This window comes from Dermochelys coriacea, chromosome 24, assembly GCF_009764565.3.
Source record: "Dermochelys coriacea isolate rDerCor1 chromosome 24, rDerCor1.pri.v4, whole genome shotgun sequence".
NCBI lineage: Eukaryota > Metazoa > Chordata > Testudines > Dermochelyidae > Dermochelys > Dermochelys coriacea.
Window position 1 is genome coordinate 3,320,708 of NC_050091.1, and position 21,600 is coordinate 3,342,307.

General features: G+C 50.5%; 2 protein-coding genes and 1 long non-coding RNA gene across 6 annotated transcripts in view; all 3 read left to right on the top strand.

Annotated features, from left to right (window-relative positions):
* The first annotated feature begins 346 nt into the window (after positions 1 to 346).
* Positions 347 to 3,011, top strand: LOC119848037 (atherin-like). The gene is made up of 3 exons (XM_043502273.1): positions 347 to 469; positions 1,420 to 1,894; positions 2,583 to 3,011. The coding sequence occupies exons 1-3, from the start codon at positions 347 to 349 to the stop codon at positions 2,708 to 2,710; spliced, it is 726 nt and encodes a 241-aa protein (XP_043358208.1). The 3' UTR covers positions 2,711 to 3,011.
* A 5,916-nt stretch (positions 3,012 to 8,927) lies between these two features.
* Positions 8,928 to 21,600, top strand: part of LOC119847561 (SLAM family member 8-like) — a 29,713-nt gene continuing 17,040 nt past the window's right edge. The window contains exons 1-2 of one of the 4 annotated variants that reach the window (XM_043501901.1): positions 8,928 to 9,790; positions 11,271 to 11,627. In XM_043501901.1, the coding sequence (XP_043357836.1) occupies positions 9,706 to 9,790; positions 11,271 to 11,627 (442 nt within the window). In that variant the 5' untranslated portion in view covers positions 8,928 to 9,705. Of the gene's footprint in view, positions 9,791 to 11,270; positions 11,628 to 18,558; positions 19,282 to 21,600 lie in introns of those variants that run through there. The other 3 variants (XM_043501899.1, XM_043501900.1, XM_043501898.1) reach the window with 3 other exon arrangements.
* Positions 13,128 to 14,197, top strand: LOC122457349. The gene is made up of 2 exons (XR_006276856.1): positions 13,128 to 13,779; positions 13,812 to 14,197. It is a non-coding gene; the product is annotated as an uncharacterized LOC122457349 (long non-coding RNA).

The following is a 21,600-nucleotide window of genomic DNA, read 5'->3' on the forward strand; positions in this document are numbered from 1 at the left end:
CTTGAGTCAGGATCTTTCTCTCTGCTCCACACAGAGCTGTTTACACAGACTGTGCTATGTAATAGTGACCAAAGTGTATTATCCGATGGCTGTTTGGTGGAATGCGTAGAAGGAGTCAGTGTTTGTGGTTTAGGTCCTAGTGGGTCTGGTGTCCATATTCCACAGCAACCTGTGTCTGTGGAAACCCTGTTGATAGGCCCAGGATTGAGGAGTCAGCGTCATGAACCCCCTGCTGAGAACCCATGGGTTTTGCAGATTGGACTCCCTTCAGGGCAGGAGGGAGACGCACAGGGGCAGGGGTAAACAGGGAAGGTCTGCTGTGCTGAACCTGTTCAGAGCCTGTCAAATGCCTGAGCTGGTACTGATATCACCTAAAACGCTGCAGGGCAACAAGAAATTGAGCAGCACTAAAGGTGGAATGAGAGATGCGCTGGTATTAGGAGACCCTTGGGACGGGGATGGGGATTCTGTCAGTTCTGGCAACACAAGTGTTAGCAACATGAATGGCATTCCCCGCCCCAGCCCAGAACAGCCTCCTGCCCTCCCACTTCATGGAAACCCCACTGACCACCTATGTCCCTTGGGGTCCAGCCCCCGCCCCCAACACCTGATAGGGAAATCCCATCCTGTCCTTCCCACCTCATGAGGAACCCCACTTCCCACCCCTACACCCCTTGGGGAACCCCACTCACCCTGCCTTGGGGAAATTCTCTGCTTCTCACATCATGAAGACCCCCCTCGGACTCCAGTCCCAGCCCCCTATCCCCACCACCCCCATGGGGGAAACCCAACACCCCCTGACCTACTCAGAGACTAGCCTAGCCCTCCCCCACTCCAACTCCCTGTGGGAGGCCTGCACAGCTCCTGCCTTCCCCTATGGAACACCCTCACCCCCCCTCTCCCAGCCTATTAGGACCCCCCTTGAAGAACAGCCCCTCCCCCAGCCTATGGGGTCCCCCCCATGGAGCACAGCTCCCCCCCCCCATAGCCTATGCAGACTCCCCTTGGAGCCCAGCCCCTCCCCACAGCCTATGGGGGTCCCCCCCTTGGAGCAAAGCCCTGTCCCCTCAGCCTATGGGGTCCCCCCCTTGGAGCACAGCCCCTCCCCCACAGCCTATGAGGTCCCCCCCTTGGAACACAGCCCCTCCCCCGCCTATGCAGACTCCCCTTGGAGCCCAGCCCCTCCCCCACAGCCTATGGGACCCCCCCCTTGGAGCACAGCCCCTCCCTACACACTTCCCCCCAGGCAGGTCCCAGCCCAGCTCCCCATAGGCTAGTGGCCCATGACTCCCTGCCAAGAAAACAAATCATCCCCCCCCCCCCCACATCCCGCGAGATTTGGAGGCTACTTCCCAGAGTCCTCGAGAGGGACGGGGGGGGAGCGTCTTGACTAGAGTAACAGGGCGGGGCCACGGCTAGGTCCCGCCCCTTCGCGTCCTGGGCTCGGTCTCAGCCCCGCCCACAACGTCATCGGTGGGTGCCCAGGGGAGCGAAGCCCCGCGCCGGGCCTCCGCGGGCGCGTCGCGCGTCGTTCGTAGGCGGCTTCAGCGAGCGCCTGCGCAGCGCGTCACCGGCGGGACCTTCGGGCTTCCCTGCAGCCCCGGGGACAGGCCCGTGGGAGCCTCCCCCCGGCTCGGGGTTCGCCTCGGGGCCTCGGACCCGCCCCCACTTCCCCCCCATGGAGCCTCAGCGCCCCCCCCCGCTGCTCCCCCTGGGCCCTCGGACCCGCCCCCAGACTCCCACCTACTCCCCTCCCCCCCCATGGGGACTTGGACCCACCCCTGCCACCACTCAAAGCCTCAAGGAAATCCCTTGAACCTGAACGACGCGGAGGGCGGGCGCTGCCCAGCAGGGGGAGGTTGGAGGCAGGTATCAGCCAGGGGCAGAGTTAAGGGTATTTGGGAGCCCTCGCTGTAGCGTTGTCAACCCCAAGCGTTCAGCACTTGGGGAAACCCACCAAAATTATGAAACGGGCTTAAACATCAGGAGATTTTAATCATAACGGATATTGGGTTCTTTGGATTTGCCTGCTGGCTCCTGAGGCTTTAGGCTGCATTCGGGTTTCAAGCTTTTCTGTGTAACCGTGAGGGCTAGAAACTTTAATTTTAAAAAACTAAATAAAAGCTGAGTCTCTCGCATGACTGGGGCTCTAAGAAAAGTGGGGGCTCTAAGAAAAGCATGAAATATTGTGAGACAAGACTTGAGATAAAATTGCAAGTGGTTGCAACTTTTGGCTGCGTTCTGGGGCATAGCAGGAGCCAGCCTAGTTTCCTGGCTAAGGCTGCTCTGCTTCCTATGGCCCCTGTTGGGTCTGGGAAGTAGAGCCTAGCCACAGTGCATGGCATTGTAGCCATACCCCTGATTTCTGCCTACACTGGGGGCTGGGAGTACAAGCTGTTGTGAAGTCCTTGTGGCAACTCTGTATTGGCTTGTGAGGTCCCCTGGGTAGGGCATATTCCCCAGGGTCATTTTTCTCTGCTTATTGCGTGAGCCCTGGTGTGCAGTTTTCACACTCATCTGCATTTGCGTGCACATATGAGAGGTTTGGTGCATGTCATCTAGTGTTCTCATTAATTTTACAGGTGCTGTTCAGCAGAACCTTGGAAAACTTGCACCTGAGGTGCTGGGAACCTGCCAGGCACAGATCCCTGAGTGCCCACTGGGAGCTGAAGTCACTCAGCATCTCACAGGATCAAGCATGATGCAGTAAAGCAACCTAGAAGACATTGCCCTCCGTATGGGAAGACCCATAGTTGGACGATCCCACAGGCCACTGTGTGAAATCCATCCCGGTCAGCCAATCTAGTCTCTTTTTTTCTTTCTGCTGTGGTGATGGAAGGGAAGGGGTGAGAGAGATAAATTAGGGTTTGTAAAGTGCTCTGGGACCCTCCCAAGGAAGATGCTGCTTGTAAAGTGCTAAGTATTGTTTTTGTCAGCCCACCCTCAGAAGGGAATATTTTATAAAAGTGAATCTTGATCACTATCTGTTAGTAATAAATTATAAAACACTGTATTTCTCTCCTGCATCCATTCTCTCTCGCTCTCTCTCTCTCAGCTCCCCACAGCAGGCTGATTCTGTTGCATGCTGGTAGGAACAGCCTATTTCTCAACATGTGCCTTTATGAGGGGGGGAAAGCTTTTTTTTTTTTTTTTTTTGGTCTTTGCCAGAATGATGCACAATAACAGTTCTTTGTACTTCAATGCTGTAGCATCTTTTATCTGAGAAGCTCAAAGCGTCTTACAAACAGTAATGAATTAAGCACCCTGTGGAGCATTTTCATCCCCTGAAAAACAGGAAATTGTAGCATTACCTGGAAATGTAATTGAAGTGTCTAATATTTGGGAGCCTGTGCACCAGGGCTTGACTCTCCATTGCTTTGCACCTTGTGTGATCATTCACAGCCATGCAAAGTGCTTGCAGAAGGCTACCAAATCTGAGATGGGTTTTACATCTACCTTGCAATGGTGTAAAAGGCCACATAAGGTGTAGAGTACCAGGGGATCTGGCCCAGTGTAGTCCCCTGGCCCCCATTGTTGTATGATTTGAGTGCCTGACAAACCCTAATGGATTCATCCTCACAGCGGTGATGCAGAGAACTAGGGTTATTATTCCCCTTTGGACAGATGGGAAATGGAGATCCAAAGGGATTAGGGCCTTAGCCCTGGAAACACTGAAGCTCCTGGGCATAGGACCTGGTGGGGAGTGAGACAGGAAGTGGGGGTGCCAGAAAGGAGGAATGTCACACTCATTGTATTACCCCTTGCAGCCAAAAGCAACACCCTGAGGCAAAGAGTAAGCCAGAGCAGCTGTTGAAGAACTGGGGTGATTTTAACCTAATGCAGACTACTAACCGGCAGGCCAGCTGCTATGTTCTGCACCCATTGTAGCTTTGTACATGGTCTCCAAGTGTAGCGCTATGCAGTGATCCACTCTGATGAGGTCTGGATCCAAAGGAAACTGTCATCAATGCTTCCCTGGATGCCATGGAAAAATCTGATGCCACCTTGGATTCTAGATTTGGGGATCCCAGGGGAAGCCCTCACATTGAGAACCAACAGACGGGCAGATCAGAACCAGAAACCAAACCCTGTACTGCCCTTAAGATCCTTCCCACAACCCGCCAGCACCACCTTTGTCCTGTCCATGTTGAGCTTTTCCTGCTGTCTTGCTTAAGGGGGAATAAACAAGGCCTAGTGTGCCTGACCTCACTGAAACTGCAAACTGTCAACCAGGAAGAAGAGCAGTGAGTGGCCTGCAGCTGGGGGAGGGTGAACAGAGTGCACTGCTCACAGCAGAGCAGGGGCCGGTGCCACTTCAGTGAGTATCGATTCCTCTCTGCTCTCCATCATCCATGTGAGAAATACGGCTCCGATTAGGCTGGATGTGTACGGTAAAGATCTGATTTACAAAGCTCCACTGGCCCTTAGCTGAGAGTCTCAGGGTGCAGGCTGTTAAAGAGCAATCCCAGTTATAAGCACATAGTTAAGCATCATCAAATGCAGAAGAGGATAGGGAATTGCCACAGTGATCTAGTTCCAACTGCTTTTATGGTGTAGTGGTTACTGTGTTTGCATTACGTACAGGAGGTCCTAGGTTCAAGTCCCAGTGAATCTAGCACAGTCATCTTAGAAGGCAGTGTGGCTTAGAGTATGTGACTAACAGGAGAGCTGCGTTCCTTTCCTGGTCTTGTGACTTCGGGCTAGTCGCATTTCCTCTGTTAGCTGCCTACTGAGGCAGGATAGTCTAGTGGTTAGGGTGTGCACCTGGGCTATGGGAGACCTGGTTAAAAACCCTGCTCTGCCACAAACTTCCTTTGTGACCTTGGAAAGTCACTTAGCCTCTCTGTGCCTCAGTTTCCCATCTGTACAATGAAGATAATAGTAATGCTCTGCATCCAAGGGGTGTTGAGCGGCCATATATTGTGAGGTGCTCAAATGCTGCTGAGGTGGGAGTTAGATAAGTACCATAGCTAGATACTGTGGGGTTTTGTGCACCTTCTTCTGAGGTTTCTGGCCCACAATGGGGCATGGGTCTGACCTGATCCAATGTTCTCATCCCTGGGCCATTACTTCAAATACAGGATTTAAAATTAATCATTTTAAAATGAGCACTTGGTGCCACTACCAAGTTACAGTAGGTGGTACAGCTCAGAAGCTTTGGTGTTTCATACCTTAGGGCTTGGTCCTGCAATGAGTTGGTGTCTCCTGCCATCAACTTCAAGGAGAGCTCTTAGTACTACTCAGCACTGTTCAGCAGTGTCTGAAGTCAATGGATTGGGGTAAAGCGGGAAACCCCATAACGAGCTCACGTGGTGCAGGGAAGGGATTCATCCTCGTGCTTCAGGGCATGAAGTGATCACCCCTGGAGGGATCAGGAAGGAACGACTCCTCTGTAGGCAGCATTGTACAAGTGACCAGGTGCATTATAGGTGGAATTTCCCCCCAGTCACAGGGCTAGTACAAGAAGCAGGACTTAACTGATGTATGTACTTTTGTTGTGGCCCTCTGCCCAGCAGATGAATTTCACCCCATGAGCAACATTTGCACCTTCAGAGGCATCATTCTAGACTGTAGGCAGGGTTCCAGGCTCCAGTCAATGCAGCAGTTGCCTGAGCTAGAGTGGTAAATCTTTGCAAAGCGACTCCTTTTCTGTCACTAACAGATGGCCATGACTCTCACTTTGATACCTTTCTGTGATGAAGGAAGCCAGTGGGTGTTTCATACAGATGAGACAGCTCTTTTCCTGGGGGGACACTTCCCTCTGGTGGCTGACAATAGAGATGCATCCGATGAAGTGAGCTGTAGCTCACGAAAGCTTATGCTCTAATAAATTTGTTAGTCTCTAAGGTGCCACAAGTACTCCTTTTCTTTTTAATAAAGATGCAGTTTCTTTGAGGCTCATTCCCTCCTGTTAATAGAGTCATCTAACTGGATGGAGTCACAGAATGGGGGTGGGGAACAGGGAGAGTATTTTTCAGTTCTCAGATTTTAACACGAGAAAGAGACGACCATGATAAAAATTTAATGAGGTGGTGTGATAATTGTGCATAAATGCAGAGCAAGAACCAGTGTCTCGAAGTTAAAGCCAGACAAATTCCAGTTAGAAACAAGGCCCACATTTTTAACAAGGAGGGTGATTAACTACTGGAACAAACTGCCAAGGGAAGTGGTGGATTCTTCATCTCTGAAGTTTTTAGATCAAGACTGGAGACCTTTCTGCAAGGTCTGCCTTAGCCCAAGCCAAGGTTTGGGACTCAATACAGGGATAAGTGGGTGAAATTTTTTGGCCCATGTTATACAGGAGGCCAGACTAGATCTAATGATCCATCTGGCCTTTAAATCTGTTAATCATGGTGGATGTTTACTAGCTCTGGGATCATTTTCTTACAGTAATTTAGTGCTCAGATTTCATTCCTGTTTAATCCCAGGACAGCTTAACCCTGTCACGGGTGTCTTGGAGAAAAATGGACCAGAGCTGGAAATTCCTGCTCCAAACTGCCCCAGATTTCCTGGCGTTTAGCTCCAGGGTTTTGGTTGGACCCATCTTGGAGAGCCTGTTTTCTTCTGTGGAGGGTCCTCTCCAGGCTCTGCTGGTGGCTAGAAGGGGAAAGTTGAAGCTGTCTGTGAGAGAAGATTATGGGCAGATGGATAAACAGGGAAAGGGAACTTGTAATGACCTGATCAGGAGCCGCTCTGGCAGCTGGTGCTCAAAGGGCTGTTACTCTGATGTGACAGGCTGCTCAGACACCCACTCAGATCCATCCTTGGTTGTTTTCACCACCGAGCGAGTGAAAAAGCTCCAAAATCTCCAGTTCCCCTGTCACATTTCTCATTGTGCTGTTCCCAAGGCCATGGGGCTGTGCTTCTCTTGGCTCTGCCTGCTCGCTCTCTTGTCTCTGCTTCTCTCATCTGCAGATGAGCATGAGCAAGCTGGTTAAATCTTCACAGGGAGTCTGGGAAGGACACACTGGATCCAACGCACCAGAGAGAAGTTGCAAAGGTTGAGGGAATATGTGGCTGATATTTGAACCTTGCCATTCATAATGGATATATTTTAACATGGGCCGAGTGACCAGCAAGAGTCCACCCCACAAGGGGTCAAAGAGAACATTGGCAGTTCCCTGGACAGGGATGGTACCACTGGGATTAGGTGCATTCTCCATGGTGACCAGTATATCTAGGACTGCACTGTGGTGACATATAGCACATACAAATGCCTGGCTCAGGACTGACCTGATTGTCAAACCTGGGCCGGGGAACTTCCACAAGAACAGCCGTTAATCATTTGTGAAACTCACAAGCCCACAAAGCTCAAACACAATGACAGTGTCCATTGCACTGAGGTGTTTTGCTTGCCTGCCTTCTCTTGGTGCAGTGTCATGATGAACCCTTGAATAATAAAGACAATTAACACCAAACCTCAGTGGTTTAAATGTCCCAGCTAGTTCCTCATCTACCTACCCCTTAGTGACAGTGCCTGCTGGTGGATGGGAGACTGGAAAAGATGCTTCTAAAATTGAAGGGTTTTTTAATTGTAGATACTTTATATTTTAAAAGATTAACTAACTTTAGTGTAATTGTTTTAGAATACAGGTAATGCAGGGGGGTTAGCTGGCCCATATTGGTAAAGGGATTTTAAGCTTTAATTGTATTGGTTACTGGTTGAAATCCAGGTTAGGCAAGTAAAGGTCTGAGGGGTTCCCCATTTGATGGTTTTTGGGTGGCTTAGTGATAGATCTAAGCTAGCAAGAGTTGTGGAATAGATGCTCACAGGTCCTGGCTAAGTACCATTAGTGCAGAGTTCCTGCATAAGTGAGACAAGATGTTGTTATCCTCTCTGATCATTGACAGGATTCTTTGTCCTGCCAAAACTTCTCGTGACCAAAACATTCTACTACCATGGTGCCACTAGGTGGCAGAGCTAACCCTCTGATCCAGGAAGCCCTGCACTCAAGGGAACAGATGGGGTCTTGTCACATGTAGGCTTCTGAATGAAGTGGGGATTCTGGGCTTGAGCCCTATTGATGCTCAGGCCTCTTGAAACAGCTGCAGCGTGGGTGTGACTGTAACCTACGCTTTCTTCAAGGCCCTTTCATGCTGCCGGAGGGCTATGAAGGAGCCTCAGTTTCCCTGGGCTGGGAATCAGGCTGATCGGACCCTGCAGGCCAGTAGTCGAGTGTCTCAGCAAAACCACAGCTCTTGGCAACAAGAGACATTGTGCTGTTGTCAGGCAGATGTGGTTTTGACCTTGGTCCGGGCCAGCCTGTTTGTGCACAAAATACCCAGAGCTGTCACACAAGCATGATTGCAATGTACATCCAAATGGAAGTTGGCTTTGATAACAAGGAATAGCTGCCTGTCTATCTGGCTACCCCCATACACACCCACCTATCCATCTCCATACACAGCAGCCTATCATCACCTTTCTAAAACACTCATCACTTAGGCACCGCGTTTACCAGCCCTCAGCTCCATCCCTGCCTTCCAAATCTCTCTCACTTAAACCCAGATGGAGGTGGCATTCCGGAGCCACCGATCTCCCTTAGATTCCGGAGACAGACGTGTCCATGTGGGACTGTTTTCATTTTCACCTCCTCTCCGACCACCTCGATTGCGGCCGTTGTGCTCATAGGTGCTGTGACCGCTTCAGCTCGCCTAAGCCCCACCAAGTCAGGGCTGGCGAGTCCGTGGAGTTCCAGCATCTCCACGGGAATCCTGGGCAGAGCTGCTCCATCCGGGCAGACCCTGCCACTGAGGGTGCCCCCTTGTCTCATGCTGCCCCATGGGGTTGGGGAAACGAGGGCTTCCCCGTGGAGGGAGTGCTCTGTCCGGGAAACCATCCGGGCAGAAAGGGCGCTAGGGCCTGCTGAGCACATGGATTTCCGAGCAGGGGCCCTTGTCCCTGCAGTGGGCGGCTGTCTGGGTTTGTGGTTAAGGCACATGCTGGGGAACAGTTTTGCGCTGGGCACTGCTCAGACCAGTCACAAATCAGGCCTGTATGGTTCAGATCTGATGGTCAGGAGGGACCGGAGGCTGAGCTGCTGCCTAGCACAGACCAGAGAATTCCACCACGTCACCCTGCACGGAGCCCATGGCTTGAGTCTGGCTAAAGCGTCACTTCCAGAAAGGCTGGAGAGCTACTGGCCCGGGTCAGGGTGGGGGCTGCAGTTGCACTGACCCAGTGGGAATTCTGTGCAGGACCTTGAATTCCAGGTGCTCCCCGGTGCAGGGGGAGCATAACAACATGGCTAGCCCCCATTGGAGGGAGCAGCATGGGCCAGGGAGCCCTCGCCTTCCTCCTCCCCAGGGTAACTGTTCTTGTGCTCAGGCCAGGGGAAGGGCGGCGACCGAGACCAGGGTGAGTGGTTGAAGGGATGGGAGACTCATTACGCTCCCCTTTCTGCTACAGTACCTGGTCAGGAGCCAGACCCCACCGGGCTCTCTGTGCCTCAGTTTCCCCACAGGTTGGCCATTTTGCAGATGGGGCTAAAGCTGCTGCTGCTGTTTGTAAAACGCTGTGGTGGGAGGGAGGCAAGGTGGACTGTTGCAAAGAGAGAATGACATGTGGAGGAAGTAACACTTAAAGCTTGTGGTCCAAGGGAGCTGCAGCTATGTAGATTTGACTGTCGTCTCAGTACCTTCTTCAGCCGCGGGCGACGGGGAAAGCAAAGCTCCCAGGAGACAAATCCCCCCTGCTGCGAGAGCATGGGCTGGGGCCGTGCTTGGGTCCCCTTGCTTGCTCTCCTGGCTCCCCTTGCTTGCTCTCCTGGCTCTAGCTCTCCAAGCCCCAGCTGAGTGATGGGGCATTACGGCTGTGAGACACGTGGCAACCTCATATCAAGGGGAACCTTGGAAACCACAGCCCCTGGGCCCAGACTAACACTGATGCAAATCCAGAACTGCTCCACTGAGCTCAGTGACTCTGGATTTACACCAGCATAACTGAAAGCAGAATCTGGCCCAGCGTGTGTTGGGCTCCCTCCTTACTCTGATAGCTGGTTCCCTGCCAGGAACAATTGCTAGGCCTAGCCCCCCATCCCCGAGCTCTGTGCCAGAGGTAGGTGAGGTGTTTCTCTCCCCTGAAACTGGGGGTGGAGGGTCACCAGGAAGCCGTTCTGGTCCCCAGAGCTGATGGGAACAGAAATGGATATGCAAGTGTAACGAGGCGAGACTCATCCCTGCAGTGCCTCCCGCTGGTCATCCAGGGAATTAGCTCATCAGCCTCTGGAGCACCCCTTGCCAGCCAGTGTCCCGCCTCTTGCTAGCCCCCATGTCCCTCTTGGACCCCGCTGCCCCTTTATCTGGGGGTTTCTGCCCCAGCAGTATCCCCTCAGTCTCTGGGTCTCCCCTCCCCAGGGAACCCCCAAATCCCACCTTGCCTCAGCCTGTGGGCTACTGCCAGTCACCATCTAGCCCCCCTTTCACTGAGGCCAACTGCAGTCTGTGTAAGCCAGTCATCATAGGCATGGGGGTGTTAGGACCTACTGCCTCTACCCAGCCCCGGGCTGCCCCTTTGCAGCCCCATACAAGGCCCTGCAGCCTGGGGAGTTTCCAGGCAGGAGCTCCCTAGTACTACCCCACCTCAGGTTCCTGTTTAGCTTCCAGGCAGCCAGGTCCTTCCCTCTCTGCAATTAGAGAGGGACTAGCTGAGTGCCTGGCTCACAGCCTTTTATAGGACCCAGCTGTGCCCTGATTATGGCGTGGCCCAGCTGTGGCTGCTTCCCCAATCAGCCTGGGCTTTTCTCCCTGCCCCTATTCCTCTCCCAGGGCTGGCTTTAACCCAGTCAGGGCTGGAGTGGGTGACCACCACTCTACAGTAGGGTATTGGGATTCTTGGGAGGGGGGGTGGAAAAGAGTAGCAGAGAGGGAAGATTGCCTAGTGGTTAGAGCACTAGCCTAGGAGTTGGAAGTTCGGGGTGCAGTTCCCTGCTCTGCCACATGCTCTCTGTGTGACCTTGGGTGAGTCACTTTGGCGCTCCATGCCTCAGTTTCCCCAGCTGTACAATGGGCATAATGGCACTGCCCTGCCTCACAGTGGGGGTTGGGAAGATAAAAACACGAATGATTGTGAGGTGCCCAAATGCAACGGTGGTGGCTGCACTAGAAACACCGAGGGTAAGTCTCTAGTGTCAGCTCTGAGGCCAAAACCAGACCCGGCTGCTGGGGGTAGGGATGGACTCCTGTCAGTTTGGTCTCTCTGGCTTGTGCTGCAGCAAGTGGGGAAATCAGTGGCCACTCCCACTCCCTACTCCCCGCAGCTTGATCTCCTGGGCTCTGTTTCTCAGATCCTGGATTAACCCAAGCACCGACTCCCCGCCACCTGGTGAATGGGACTCTGGGAGGATCGGTGGTGCTGTCTGTGGATCTATCCCCTGGGAAAAAGGTGAAAGAAATCGAGTGGAGCTTTAGTGCTGGGACAGGTGTGACGATCCAGTTGGCTGAGTTCAATGGGGGGAATTTTGAGCGACCGGATCCCAGTGACAGATTTCAGCAGAGGCTAGAAATGTACAACGAGACCTCGCTGAGAATCAAGGCTCTGGAGCTGGGCGATAGCGGAGTTTATGAGGCCCGGGTTAAGATCGTACCAGCAACTGTGGAGGATCAGGCCTTTCTTCTCTTGGTCTATGGTAAGTGACTGTTTAAAACCGTGTTGAACTGAAGTTTGAACAAGTGAAATCATCTTTCAGGGCTGTTAATAAAAGCGTGTTCCTTCGCTTTTATTAACAGGACCCTGTGGATAATAACTCCTGACTTGTGCCCTGCAGCGTCCTGCCGAGGAAATGCATGCATTGGGTTTGGGTTTTCCCAGGCTGCACAAGGCAGGGAGGAGGATGTGTGGGAGGAAGGCTGTCACCCAGCCCTCAATTCTGCATAACTGATAACCTCCCTCCAGGAATTCTAACCTACATCAGGTGGTTCCAGAGCCAGGCTGATGCTGGGGGGCTAATTTCTAGGGGTGAGTCTGTGATCCCCCTTTTTTTGTGGCACACATTGCCACATGATGATGGCCCTGCTAGATATAGAGCTGAATGCATAGCTCTGAGGTGGATGCTGGGTTCGTGCCGTGATGGCCCGGTTACGTGCACAGCTATTCCGTGGCTCTTCTGTGCACAGTTATCCCCTCTGTTGCAGATGCCATCCAAGCTAGCACAGTGGTGCTCACTGCTTGTGAATGAGTTACAGCAAAGCACACCTCCAGGCAGCTGTCAGAGAGAGCCCCTTCTGTGCGTTTGCTGAGGATGGAGTTCCCAGGGGATTCAGATCTGATTCCCGTGAGGTGTCCCTGTATCTATTAGCCGTGCCCCAAGAGTCACACCCCCTATTCACCCAGCTCTGCCCAGCCCCCTGCAAACCATTCATAGCCTCAGACTGTCTTACATTGGCCCATCATTAGTGGCAGCCTCCCTGAGGCTCTGCTCATTTACATCAATGCCCCTTTACCCCACCCTGGCAGTGCAAAGGGGCCTTCAAGGGGTGTAAAGTGGGCCAATTGTAAGGCCCTTTTGTGCTGCCAGAGACATGGAAAGAGCCCTTATGATACATCTACACTGCAAAAAAAAAAAGAAAAGCCCCGTGGCAGCCAGTCTCAGCGCTCGGGTCACCTGACTCAGAGCCCAGGTCATCTGACTCAGGCTCTTGAGGCTTGAGCTAGTGGCTAAAAATAGCAGTGTAGAAGTTCCTGCTGGGGCCTGGAGCCCAGGCTCTAATGTCTGGCGATGGAGCGGGTCTCAGAGCCCGAACTCCAGCCCATGCAGGAATATCTCCACTGCTCCTTGAAGTGAGCTGTAGCTCACGAAAGCTTATGCTCAAATAAATTTGTTAGTCTCTAAGGTGCCACAAGTCCTCCTTTTCTTTTTGCGAATACAGACTAACACGGCTGCTACTCTGAAACTGCTCCTTTGAGCACCCTAGCAGGCCCCCAGGTCGGCTGACCCGGGCTCTGAGACTCGCTGCCAGGTGGTTGTTTTTTCCCCAGTGTAGACGCCTTCTGTGTCAATGAGAGTCAGGCCCCCAGAGTCTTTCTTTCTCATTTTATTTCTTCTGAATGCAGAGCCCGTTTCAATGCCAAAGATATGGATTCACTTGCTTTCCAGCACGGCTAATGCGTGCAATGTCACTCTGCAAAGTAAAGGGGTCTTAGTGCAAATGCGGATTCAGGCTTGTCTGTCTGGTCCCCCTGACTCTGACTTTTCCCCTTTGCAGATGCGGCTCCCAGTCCTTGCCATTGGAGAGCCATTATTGTGGCTCTGTTCCTGGGATTAATGCCATTGTCCTTGTGAACCTGCTGCAGAGAAAAACGCCCTAACGCTGGTGGGCTAGAATCTCGTATCGCAGACGCCTGATGAGAAGGTGTACAGGCCGACGGGGACTGACGGGAAGGCAGGGGGAGCAGGCTATTGGGTGAAATCCTGGCCGTAGTGAAGTCAGTGGGAGTTTTGCAATGACTTCTGTGGAGTCCAGATTTCACCCACAGATGTAGCTTGGTCCCCAGAATCTCCGGTAAAATGCCCCTACTCATTGGAGAATATTCCGAGCAACCTTTGTCTAAAGGAGATGTTTCTCCATGGTAAAGAGAAATAAAAGTACTGGATATTTGAGAATACTTTAATACTCAAGTATCGTGCTGAGTTGGGATTAGCAATGCAGTTACTGACCCACACGTCTAGTGATACGTATTCAAAGCCCTGCTTACTGATTGCCTGAAGTGGTTGGATTTCCATAATGACTCTAAGGTTCTCTCCCTAATGCTGCCAGTTTCAACCTGTGGTCTCTGCGGAAGTGGAGAACAAGGCAGCAACTTCAGAGCGGAGCTGTTCTAGGCATGGTGCAGAGAGGGCAAGGTGGACTCTGCATTCAGACCTTGGAAAGGAGCAGCTGACTGTCTGTCGAGCTAGGTACTTGTATGACTTCCACCGCTGAAGTATCTGCCAAGACTTGGAAACAGCCAGTACCATGGTCAGCATTAGAGCACTGCAGCAGCATGTCCTCATCACCGCAGTGTAGACGTACCCTGAGGGCCTTTTGCATCATTCTGGCCGCTCCAAGCGGGTAGAATGAAAAGGGGTAGAAATTACAGTTACATTCACTTTAAGGCTGCTCTAGGTTTCCAGAGTCATGTATAGGGGCCTCATTGTCGATGTTTATGTGTAACCAAGGAAGTCATTTACACCAGAATAAAGTCATTTCTGTTCCAGCATAGAGTCTCCACATGGGGTGTTATAACAGCACAGCTACAGTTCTGTTGTCAGTTCCCCATGTAGACAAGCCCTTATCACACAGCCGGTAGTTCCACACTCGTCCTATATGCCGGAGATCCGTTGACTTGCACAGAACGGTGTTGTCTCCAATACAGTCTCTCCATTGTGTTCTCCTCGGTAGCCCTCTGCAGAAGCCAGTGACTAACGTCTGTCACATGGGAACTCATGTGCCTTCTTCCAGCCCATCAAGGGTGGAGACTGGGTCATGAGCAGCTCTCACATGGATTGACGGGACATGGCAGCTGCCGAATTTCCCCAGCCCCGTGCTATGTCTTGTGCCAGTCACACTTGCAGCCCCCAGAACGGAAACATGCTTGTTGTTTGGAACATGTTTTTCATTTCCTCTGGGCCGAATCCTGCTCCCCTGGAACCTGATGGGATCGAGATCTCCTCCACTTGCAAATGCAGAGTGAGGGGCACAGTGGCTGCCCCTCAGCCTCGAGAGGCTGGCAGAAGCAAAACCACTGAGATTGGAGCAAGGTGGGAAGAGCACATTCCTGTGCAAGGGCAGGGTTCGCACTGGATCTCATTCCCCTGCCCCACCTCTTCACTGTTTGGGGCCCTCTAGGCCCTATTCACACCTTTTGTTTTAACCCATTGTGTGCTGCAACTGTGGGTGAAATCCAGGCCCCAGGGATATCAACGGTGAAACTCCCAAAGGCTCACTAGGGATGGGATTTCACTGAGGGAGGGCTCAGGCTCTATAGGACAAGGTGCCTTCTGCATGAGACTCGCTGATGGATATTGCAGCCGGTGGAGGAGCTGGAGAGCTCAGAGGGGGCTGGCAATGGGCCACAGAGCTTTTCACGGGTAGGTTGCTGGTTCCAGACCAGGCAGCAGAGCCTCCCAACTGTTAGCATCTGAGGCACTGAGGCCCAGATTGTAAAAGGTATTTCGGTGTCTACCTCCCATTGAAATCAATGGAAGTTAAGAACCTAAACACCCGAGACTTAACTGCCGATTCCTACTAGATACCCATCTTTAAGAGGGTAACTGACCCTTGGAACAATTTACTTAGGGATGTGGTGCCGTGTTTGAAGTCATTAAATTGAGACTGGCTGCATTTGTCCAAGACCCACTCTAGCTCACTCACAAGTTGGTCTCAGTGCAGGAACTACTGGGTGAAACCCTCTGGCTTTGCTATGCCAGAGGTCAGATTAGACGGCCACAGTCGTTCCTTTTGGCTGTACTGTCTAGAGTTCTGGATAGCTAGGCAATGATGGACACCCATCTTATTGGTGCCGTGTTTGTTTGTAAATTATGTGTCACTATCAACTACCCCAGCTGCCCTCCTCCTAAGTCCAGCTTACTTGTTGGCATCACTGTAGGGGTAGATGTTAGGGACTGATTGCGTTGACATGGGAGTAGAAGCCCTGTGGACCAGGTCAGGATGGGCAGTTTGGTTCAAACATGCACACGCCAAGATCTAACGACCCCAAAGAGAATTGTTCCCGCGTCAGCTGCCAGAAGGATGCTAGCCCTCCCTTGATTGCTTTCACTTCCTTCTCGAACAGTGCATTGCCTTTCTGAAGAATCAGGGGAAATTTACTACATGCCATCCAGCCTCTCTATAAACTGCTTCCCTAGCTGTTTTGGAAGATGGTGGTTTCCACCCATTGGCTTTTAGCTTCATATCAGAAGTTTTCAGTTCCTCCTTCTCACAGTTGGGTAAGGGCAAACTCTGCACAATTTAGTCCTCAGATGTTCCATCCAGGAACCAGCCCCGGACAGATCAGAGTTTTGTGAATTTGCTCAAGGTTCACAGTGGCCTCATGCGAAGCCACTGGGTTGTCCTGGATTCTTTGCTGTGAATATTTGGGCAGCTGCACAAGATTATTTGGTGCCTAGATTTTATGCCAGCCTTCTGCTCCTGGGTGAATTTCACCCTAGGATTTGTAAGGTGCTTTGAGATTCTCTGGTGGAAAGTGCTCCAGCTGGTGAATGGCTTAATTAGTCTTTTGGGAATAGGTGAATCATTTTCCTTGAATTTCCAGAACTGCTGAGAGCAGAACAGGAAACACCTGACATTTCCCCTCCCCCCACTTTGTCCTTCTGAAACAAAACAGCCCATTGTATCAAAGCTCTTCCTTTGTTTTTTTGCCTTGAGGGATTTTTTTAAATAAAAAAATAATCTTTCCTTCTTGTTAGCAACACTTCCCTTTTTTCAGCCAGCTCTTTGCTACCAAGGGCCAGGATTATTATTAGCTGGTTGGGAAAGGGGGTTTCTCCCCTCCTGGAAAATGTCATCGGAAAAGAGGCGGGAATTCTTTTCGTCAACGTTTTCTGTTGGACATTTTTTGTTGGAGCCTGAAATACGTGTGGTCCTGGGCTGGGAAAATATTTGTTCTGAGTTTCTCAGGGCTCTGATGAAAAACATTTCTAGGACGGCAGATGCCAAAATTTACATTGAGTCAAAAACCCAAATTCCAGCAAAAAAAAAGGAATAGAAGGAAAACTTTCAACCAGCCCTGTTTAGTGTCCCCCTTTCATAGAGAGGGAAAATGAGGCATAACAACTGGCTCACAAATCATTGGCAGAACCAGGATTCGAACCCAGGAGCCCTGACTCGGTCAGATCCTCCAAGGTATGTAGGCACCTCACTCCTGTTGATTTTAAGGATCTGGGTCTCATTGCCTACTGCCTTATCCATTGGACATCCTTCCCCCCAACCTCTTGTTAACACTGATGGTTCTATTTAGTCCAGTGTTTGGTCATGCTGTGACCCCTCCTTTTCATTGTTGTCCGATTTACTGGCAGTGTTGCTGGATCATATCAGACCAGTGGGTCCGTTTATCCAGTATTGTTCCATAGGTCTGAATATCATCTGGCTGATGCCTGCATGTGGCCATCCTGTGTTTGGTGCTTGCCTCCCTCCATGGCTTCAGCAACCAACAACCTCCTTTGGTGAAAGCTGGGCCCGATGCTTTGTCTAAGCAGGAGAGTTTGGGCAGAGTGCTCCCTGCAGATACAAATTTGCAACCCTCCTAAGAGTTAATGGGAATGGCATCCTCCGTGTAGAGAAGACACAGGGCTAGTCTGTGATGAATATAAAGGAGATTTATACCCAGGCTGTTGGACCCAGACAGATCCTGTGGTTCCCTATGGCCCCCCAGCTCCCAGTGTGTCCTGCTGATTGTGGCCCCACTGAGTCCTGTCCTGGACTGCACAGGGTTGCTGGCTAGACTACGTGTCTGTAGGCAGAATTTGGCTCCCTGAACAAGTCTATAATAAAAGCGCTAGTTGCAAATACTTCTCTGTTCTCAAAGTAGCTCGTCTGCCGTCTACTTCCCCACAGACAAGGCAGTTGGAAACCTAGCATTTCAGTTCCAGTCCGGTGCAGGCATCTTGAGCACATCTCACCGGCCATAGCTTGGGAGAGGCATTGGGTCGGATCCACAGCTCGTGTAAATCAGCGTGAGTGCACGGAGGTCAATGGAGACGCTGATCGTTCACATGAGACACCCGGCTCTCAGAGACGGCAGCTCCCAAGCGCATCAGAGAACGGGGGTTTGGGGCCTGGGCACAGGTGCATGGATACCCTGGGATCGCTAGGTGCACAAAACTGGCTAAGTTAAGTGCCTCAGCCCATAGAAAGACTCCCATTGATTGAAGGGAGCCGACTCTCAGGGAAAGACCCTCTATTGTCTTCCCTGGGAGTTGAATAAGCCAGCCCAGATTGCCAGCCAGATGGCAAAGCAGCCAGATGGCTTCAGTTGAAGGAGCTGATCCAAACCCCCGTGACACTTGCACCTGTCATGGGGAGCATTTCCATCGGCTGCCCTGGGCCAGGCCCTACTTCAATTGTCTGTGGCTCGAGATCCTTTTTTGTTGCTGGTTGTTGCTGATGATGATACTTGCTAACAGGTGTCCCAGCCGCCTCCTTCCCGAGGATTTCGGATGTCCCCATTCTGTGCCTCAGAACAGCAAGCCAGGTGCATAGACGAGCCCAACAGGGGGATATTTCCCTTCTCTGGCACATGATTCTCTTCACAGGACCACCCTGTTCTCTCCCACAGCTGCCCAGAGGGCTTTTTCAGCCCCCAGTGGAATTGATTTAGTCAACCGCACTCAATCAGCATGCAGATCTTTTGGCTCCCCTCAGGCTTGGAGGCTGCGGGGCCTCTGTGGGCCCAGTTCTCCCCGTGTCTTGTGCCCTTCTTTACACCTCTGTAAAGTGGGCATAAAGCGCCACCAGCTCAGAAGGGTGGTGAGACCATTGCGCTGCGGTAAATGACTTCACAGCGACAACGGCCCTGGATCTTTGGCCTTTGTCTTCAGTCATCCCAGGATCCTGCAGGATTCTCAGCTCTTCCTACAAAGTCCTTTTGTCCAACTCCTCCCAGGTCCCATGGGAGATTGGGGGCGAGACCCCTTTCAGGATCTGGGCCTCAGAGTCTTTCTCTCCCATTGACGTCAATGTGAGTTGAAGGTTCTCAGCACTGCCCAGGATCGAGCCCTGGGTTCCTTCATTCTTGGTGTTTCCCTGTGGATCCTTGTTTAGGGCTGATCGACACACAGACATAGTTAAACCAGTGCACAGGCCAGACCTTAGATTTGGAGACAATGTCCTATCTGTAGCACAGGATTTAGCAGGAATGCCCCTAGCCCAAGGGAGATTTGAATCTGGGGAGGTGATGATTTAATTGTCCTAATGTAAGATTCCGTAGTGAGCCAGGACATCAATACTTGGCTATAAGCAAGCACTCGACAGCCTGGCGGAAGGGCCATGTTGCGAATCCAGCCATCAGAGAAGCAGTTATGATTTTTTGTACACACTGACCTGTGCCCTGCATACTCTCTTGTGTACCAATGGATAATCAATTAATAATGGTGCTAAGCTCCTGGATGCACAGACCCCTAGAGGGTGTGCCGGATGCAGTTTTGCTCCTCCCCATCTCCCAGCATCTGCCTCTGCTACCAGGATCAGCGCAGAGACACACAGAGAGCGGTGAAGACATGGAGGTGTCCAGCAAAAAACCCTCTCTCCCTTTATTACTAGTGACGCTGATCAGCCTCTCTCCAGGTAGGTGAACCAGAATTGGTTTAAATTCTATGCACCCAGGGCAGAGTCTGGCACAAGGAAGAAGGAATACTACAATGTCAGAATGTATAGCAAAGAGCAGGAGACTGAAGGGAGAACCAGCTCAGAACCAGCTGGTATGTTTTTCCCCATGGTAAATTGTGTTCAGTGCATTTATGGCAACTTTCTATGCATTTTTTCAGATTGGATAGTTATTGAATGTTAAATTAATGTGAGTGGAATATCAAAGCTACATTAATAGAGGTGTAACAGTTCTCTAGACCAATTTATTTTCACCCACTGCAGATTTGTTGCTAGATATTTTCCAGAGTGCTATCTAATCCAGTTGATTATGTGATGTTGGTTTTTTTTAAAGAATTTATAACTGTACCACTGAAGAAATAAAGGATGCTAACAATCGGGATTTCTTCCTTAGGTTGTTGATTTTCAGGTGTCTGAAGAAAGGAGACTAGTCTCTGCAAATTTATCATCTGATTTTTATCAACAGCTCATGAACGTTATGGGCCAGATGCCCAGCTGGTGTAAACTGCTGTAGACTCACTGAACCCAGTGCAGCTTTGCCATTTTTCTCTTATGTAGAACAAGACAGAAGAACCTCCGTTAATTCTCACTTTGCTAATCCACAAATCTAATAATTGTCACCAAAACCGGAGTTCCTAGAGAAATCATTTAATAGCAGAGACAGATCAGCAGAGAGATCTTGTTCCTAAAACTTACTATTTTTACAAAATATGCTGCTGCAAAACATGTCACCATTTTTTTTAAAAAAAGGACACTTTTCTCAGCCCGCAGGTTCATGATTCTGTCGGGCAAATGAGGAAGAAGAAAGGACATTTCTGATGGTTTAGCACTTCCCGATTGCTCTCTTTGTTCTCCTCTGTCTGCACAATTGTGTAGGACATAGGTCTGGTGTAACAACGAGCCGCCGCCAAAAATGGGTTAGCACTGAACAAATGCAGATCCAAAAAATCTCTCAACAACTGCACGTCCCTGCTGTGATTTCATTAGACTGAAATTGGACTGATCCACGTACAAAATACACCATAATCACTTGGTTCAAATCAGTTATAATTTTTAACTACTATCTGTCATAAATATAAAGGGAAGGGTAAATACCTTTAAAATCCCTCCTGGCTAGAGGAAAAACCCTTTCACCTGTAAAGGGTTAAGAAGCTAGGATAACCCCGCTGGCACCTGATCAAAATGACCAATGAGGAGACAAAATATTTTCAAAGCTGGAGGGGGGAGAAACAAAGGGTCTCTCTGTCTGTGTGATGTTTTGCCGGGAACAGAACAGGAACGGAGTCTTAGAACTTAGTAAGTATCTAGCTAGAGACGCCTGAGACTCTGATTCCTTTAAATGGCTGAGAAAATAAGTTGTGCCGAATGGAATGTAGATTCCTGGTTTTGTCTTTTTGTAACTTAAGGTTTTGCCTAGAGGGATTCTCTGTTTTGAATCTGATTACCCTGTAAGGTATTTAGCATCCTGATTTTACAGAGGTGTTTCTTTTTACTTTTTCTTCAATTAAAATTCTTCTTTTAAGAACCTGATTGCTTTTTCATTGTTCTTAAGATCCAAGGGTTTGGGTCTGTGTTCACCTATGCAAATTGGTGAGGATTTTTATCAAGCCTTCCCCAGGAAAGGGGATGTAGGGTTTGGGGAGGATTTTGGGGGAAAGACGTTTGCAAGCGGGCTCTTTCCCTGTTATACATTTACTAGACGCTTGGTGGTTGCAGCAATAGAGTCCAAGGGCAAAAGATAAAATAGTTTGTACCTTGGGGAAGTTTTAACCTAAGCTGGTAAAAATAAGCTTAGAGGATTTTTCATGCAGGTCCCCACATCTGTACCCTAGAGTTCAGAGTGGGGAAGGAACCTTGACAATATCCTATATCTATCTCTATCTCTCATCATTACTCAATGGTCTTTCCCATCTATTTATCTATCCTGCCATCTGATCTATCTATCTATCTATCTTAAAGTTTCCTGTGGCACCATAGCATTTATGCTTCTCCCCTTCAACTCGTAGATCTTTCTGTTATGATCCACTGTTCCCCGACGAGCAGCCAGCTTTTTCCAGTTTGAGACCAGGGATTTACCAAGATTAACCTGTTCCAAACAACTTCTGGGTAAACAGGATAAAAATCGTACCATGCTGACAAACTCAGGAAATTATTTCATTGTAGCAAAGTGACCCAGCAATGGTGGCTTTCCAACCCATCATTTCCTTAAACTACCCTGAACAATGGTGTGGAAGCAGCAAACGGAAACAGAGCAGCTGAGAACAAATTTGTGGCTAGGGA

What these genes read in the sequence shown, in the direction of transcription:
- LOC119848037 (XM_043502273.1), top strand. Translation starts at nt 347, where the DNA reads ATGCCTGAGCTGGTACTGATATCACCTAAAACGCTGCAGGGCAACAAG. An exon ending in GGGACGGGGATGGGGATTCT is followed by an intron (nt 470 to 1,419) that starts GTCAGTTCTGGC and finishes GGCCACGGCTAG; the next exon opens with GTCCCGCCCCTTCGCGTCCT. An exon ending in AGCCAGGGGCAGAGTTAAGG is followed by an intron (nt 1,895 to 2,582) that starts GTATTTGGGAGC and finishes TTAATTTTACAG; the next exon opens with GTGCTGTTCAGCAGAACCTT.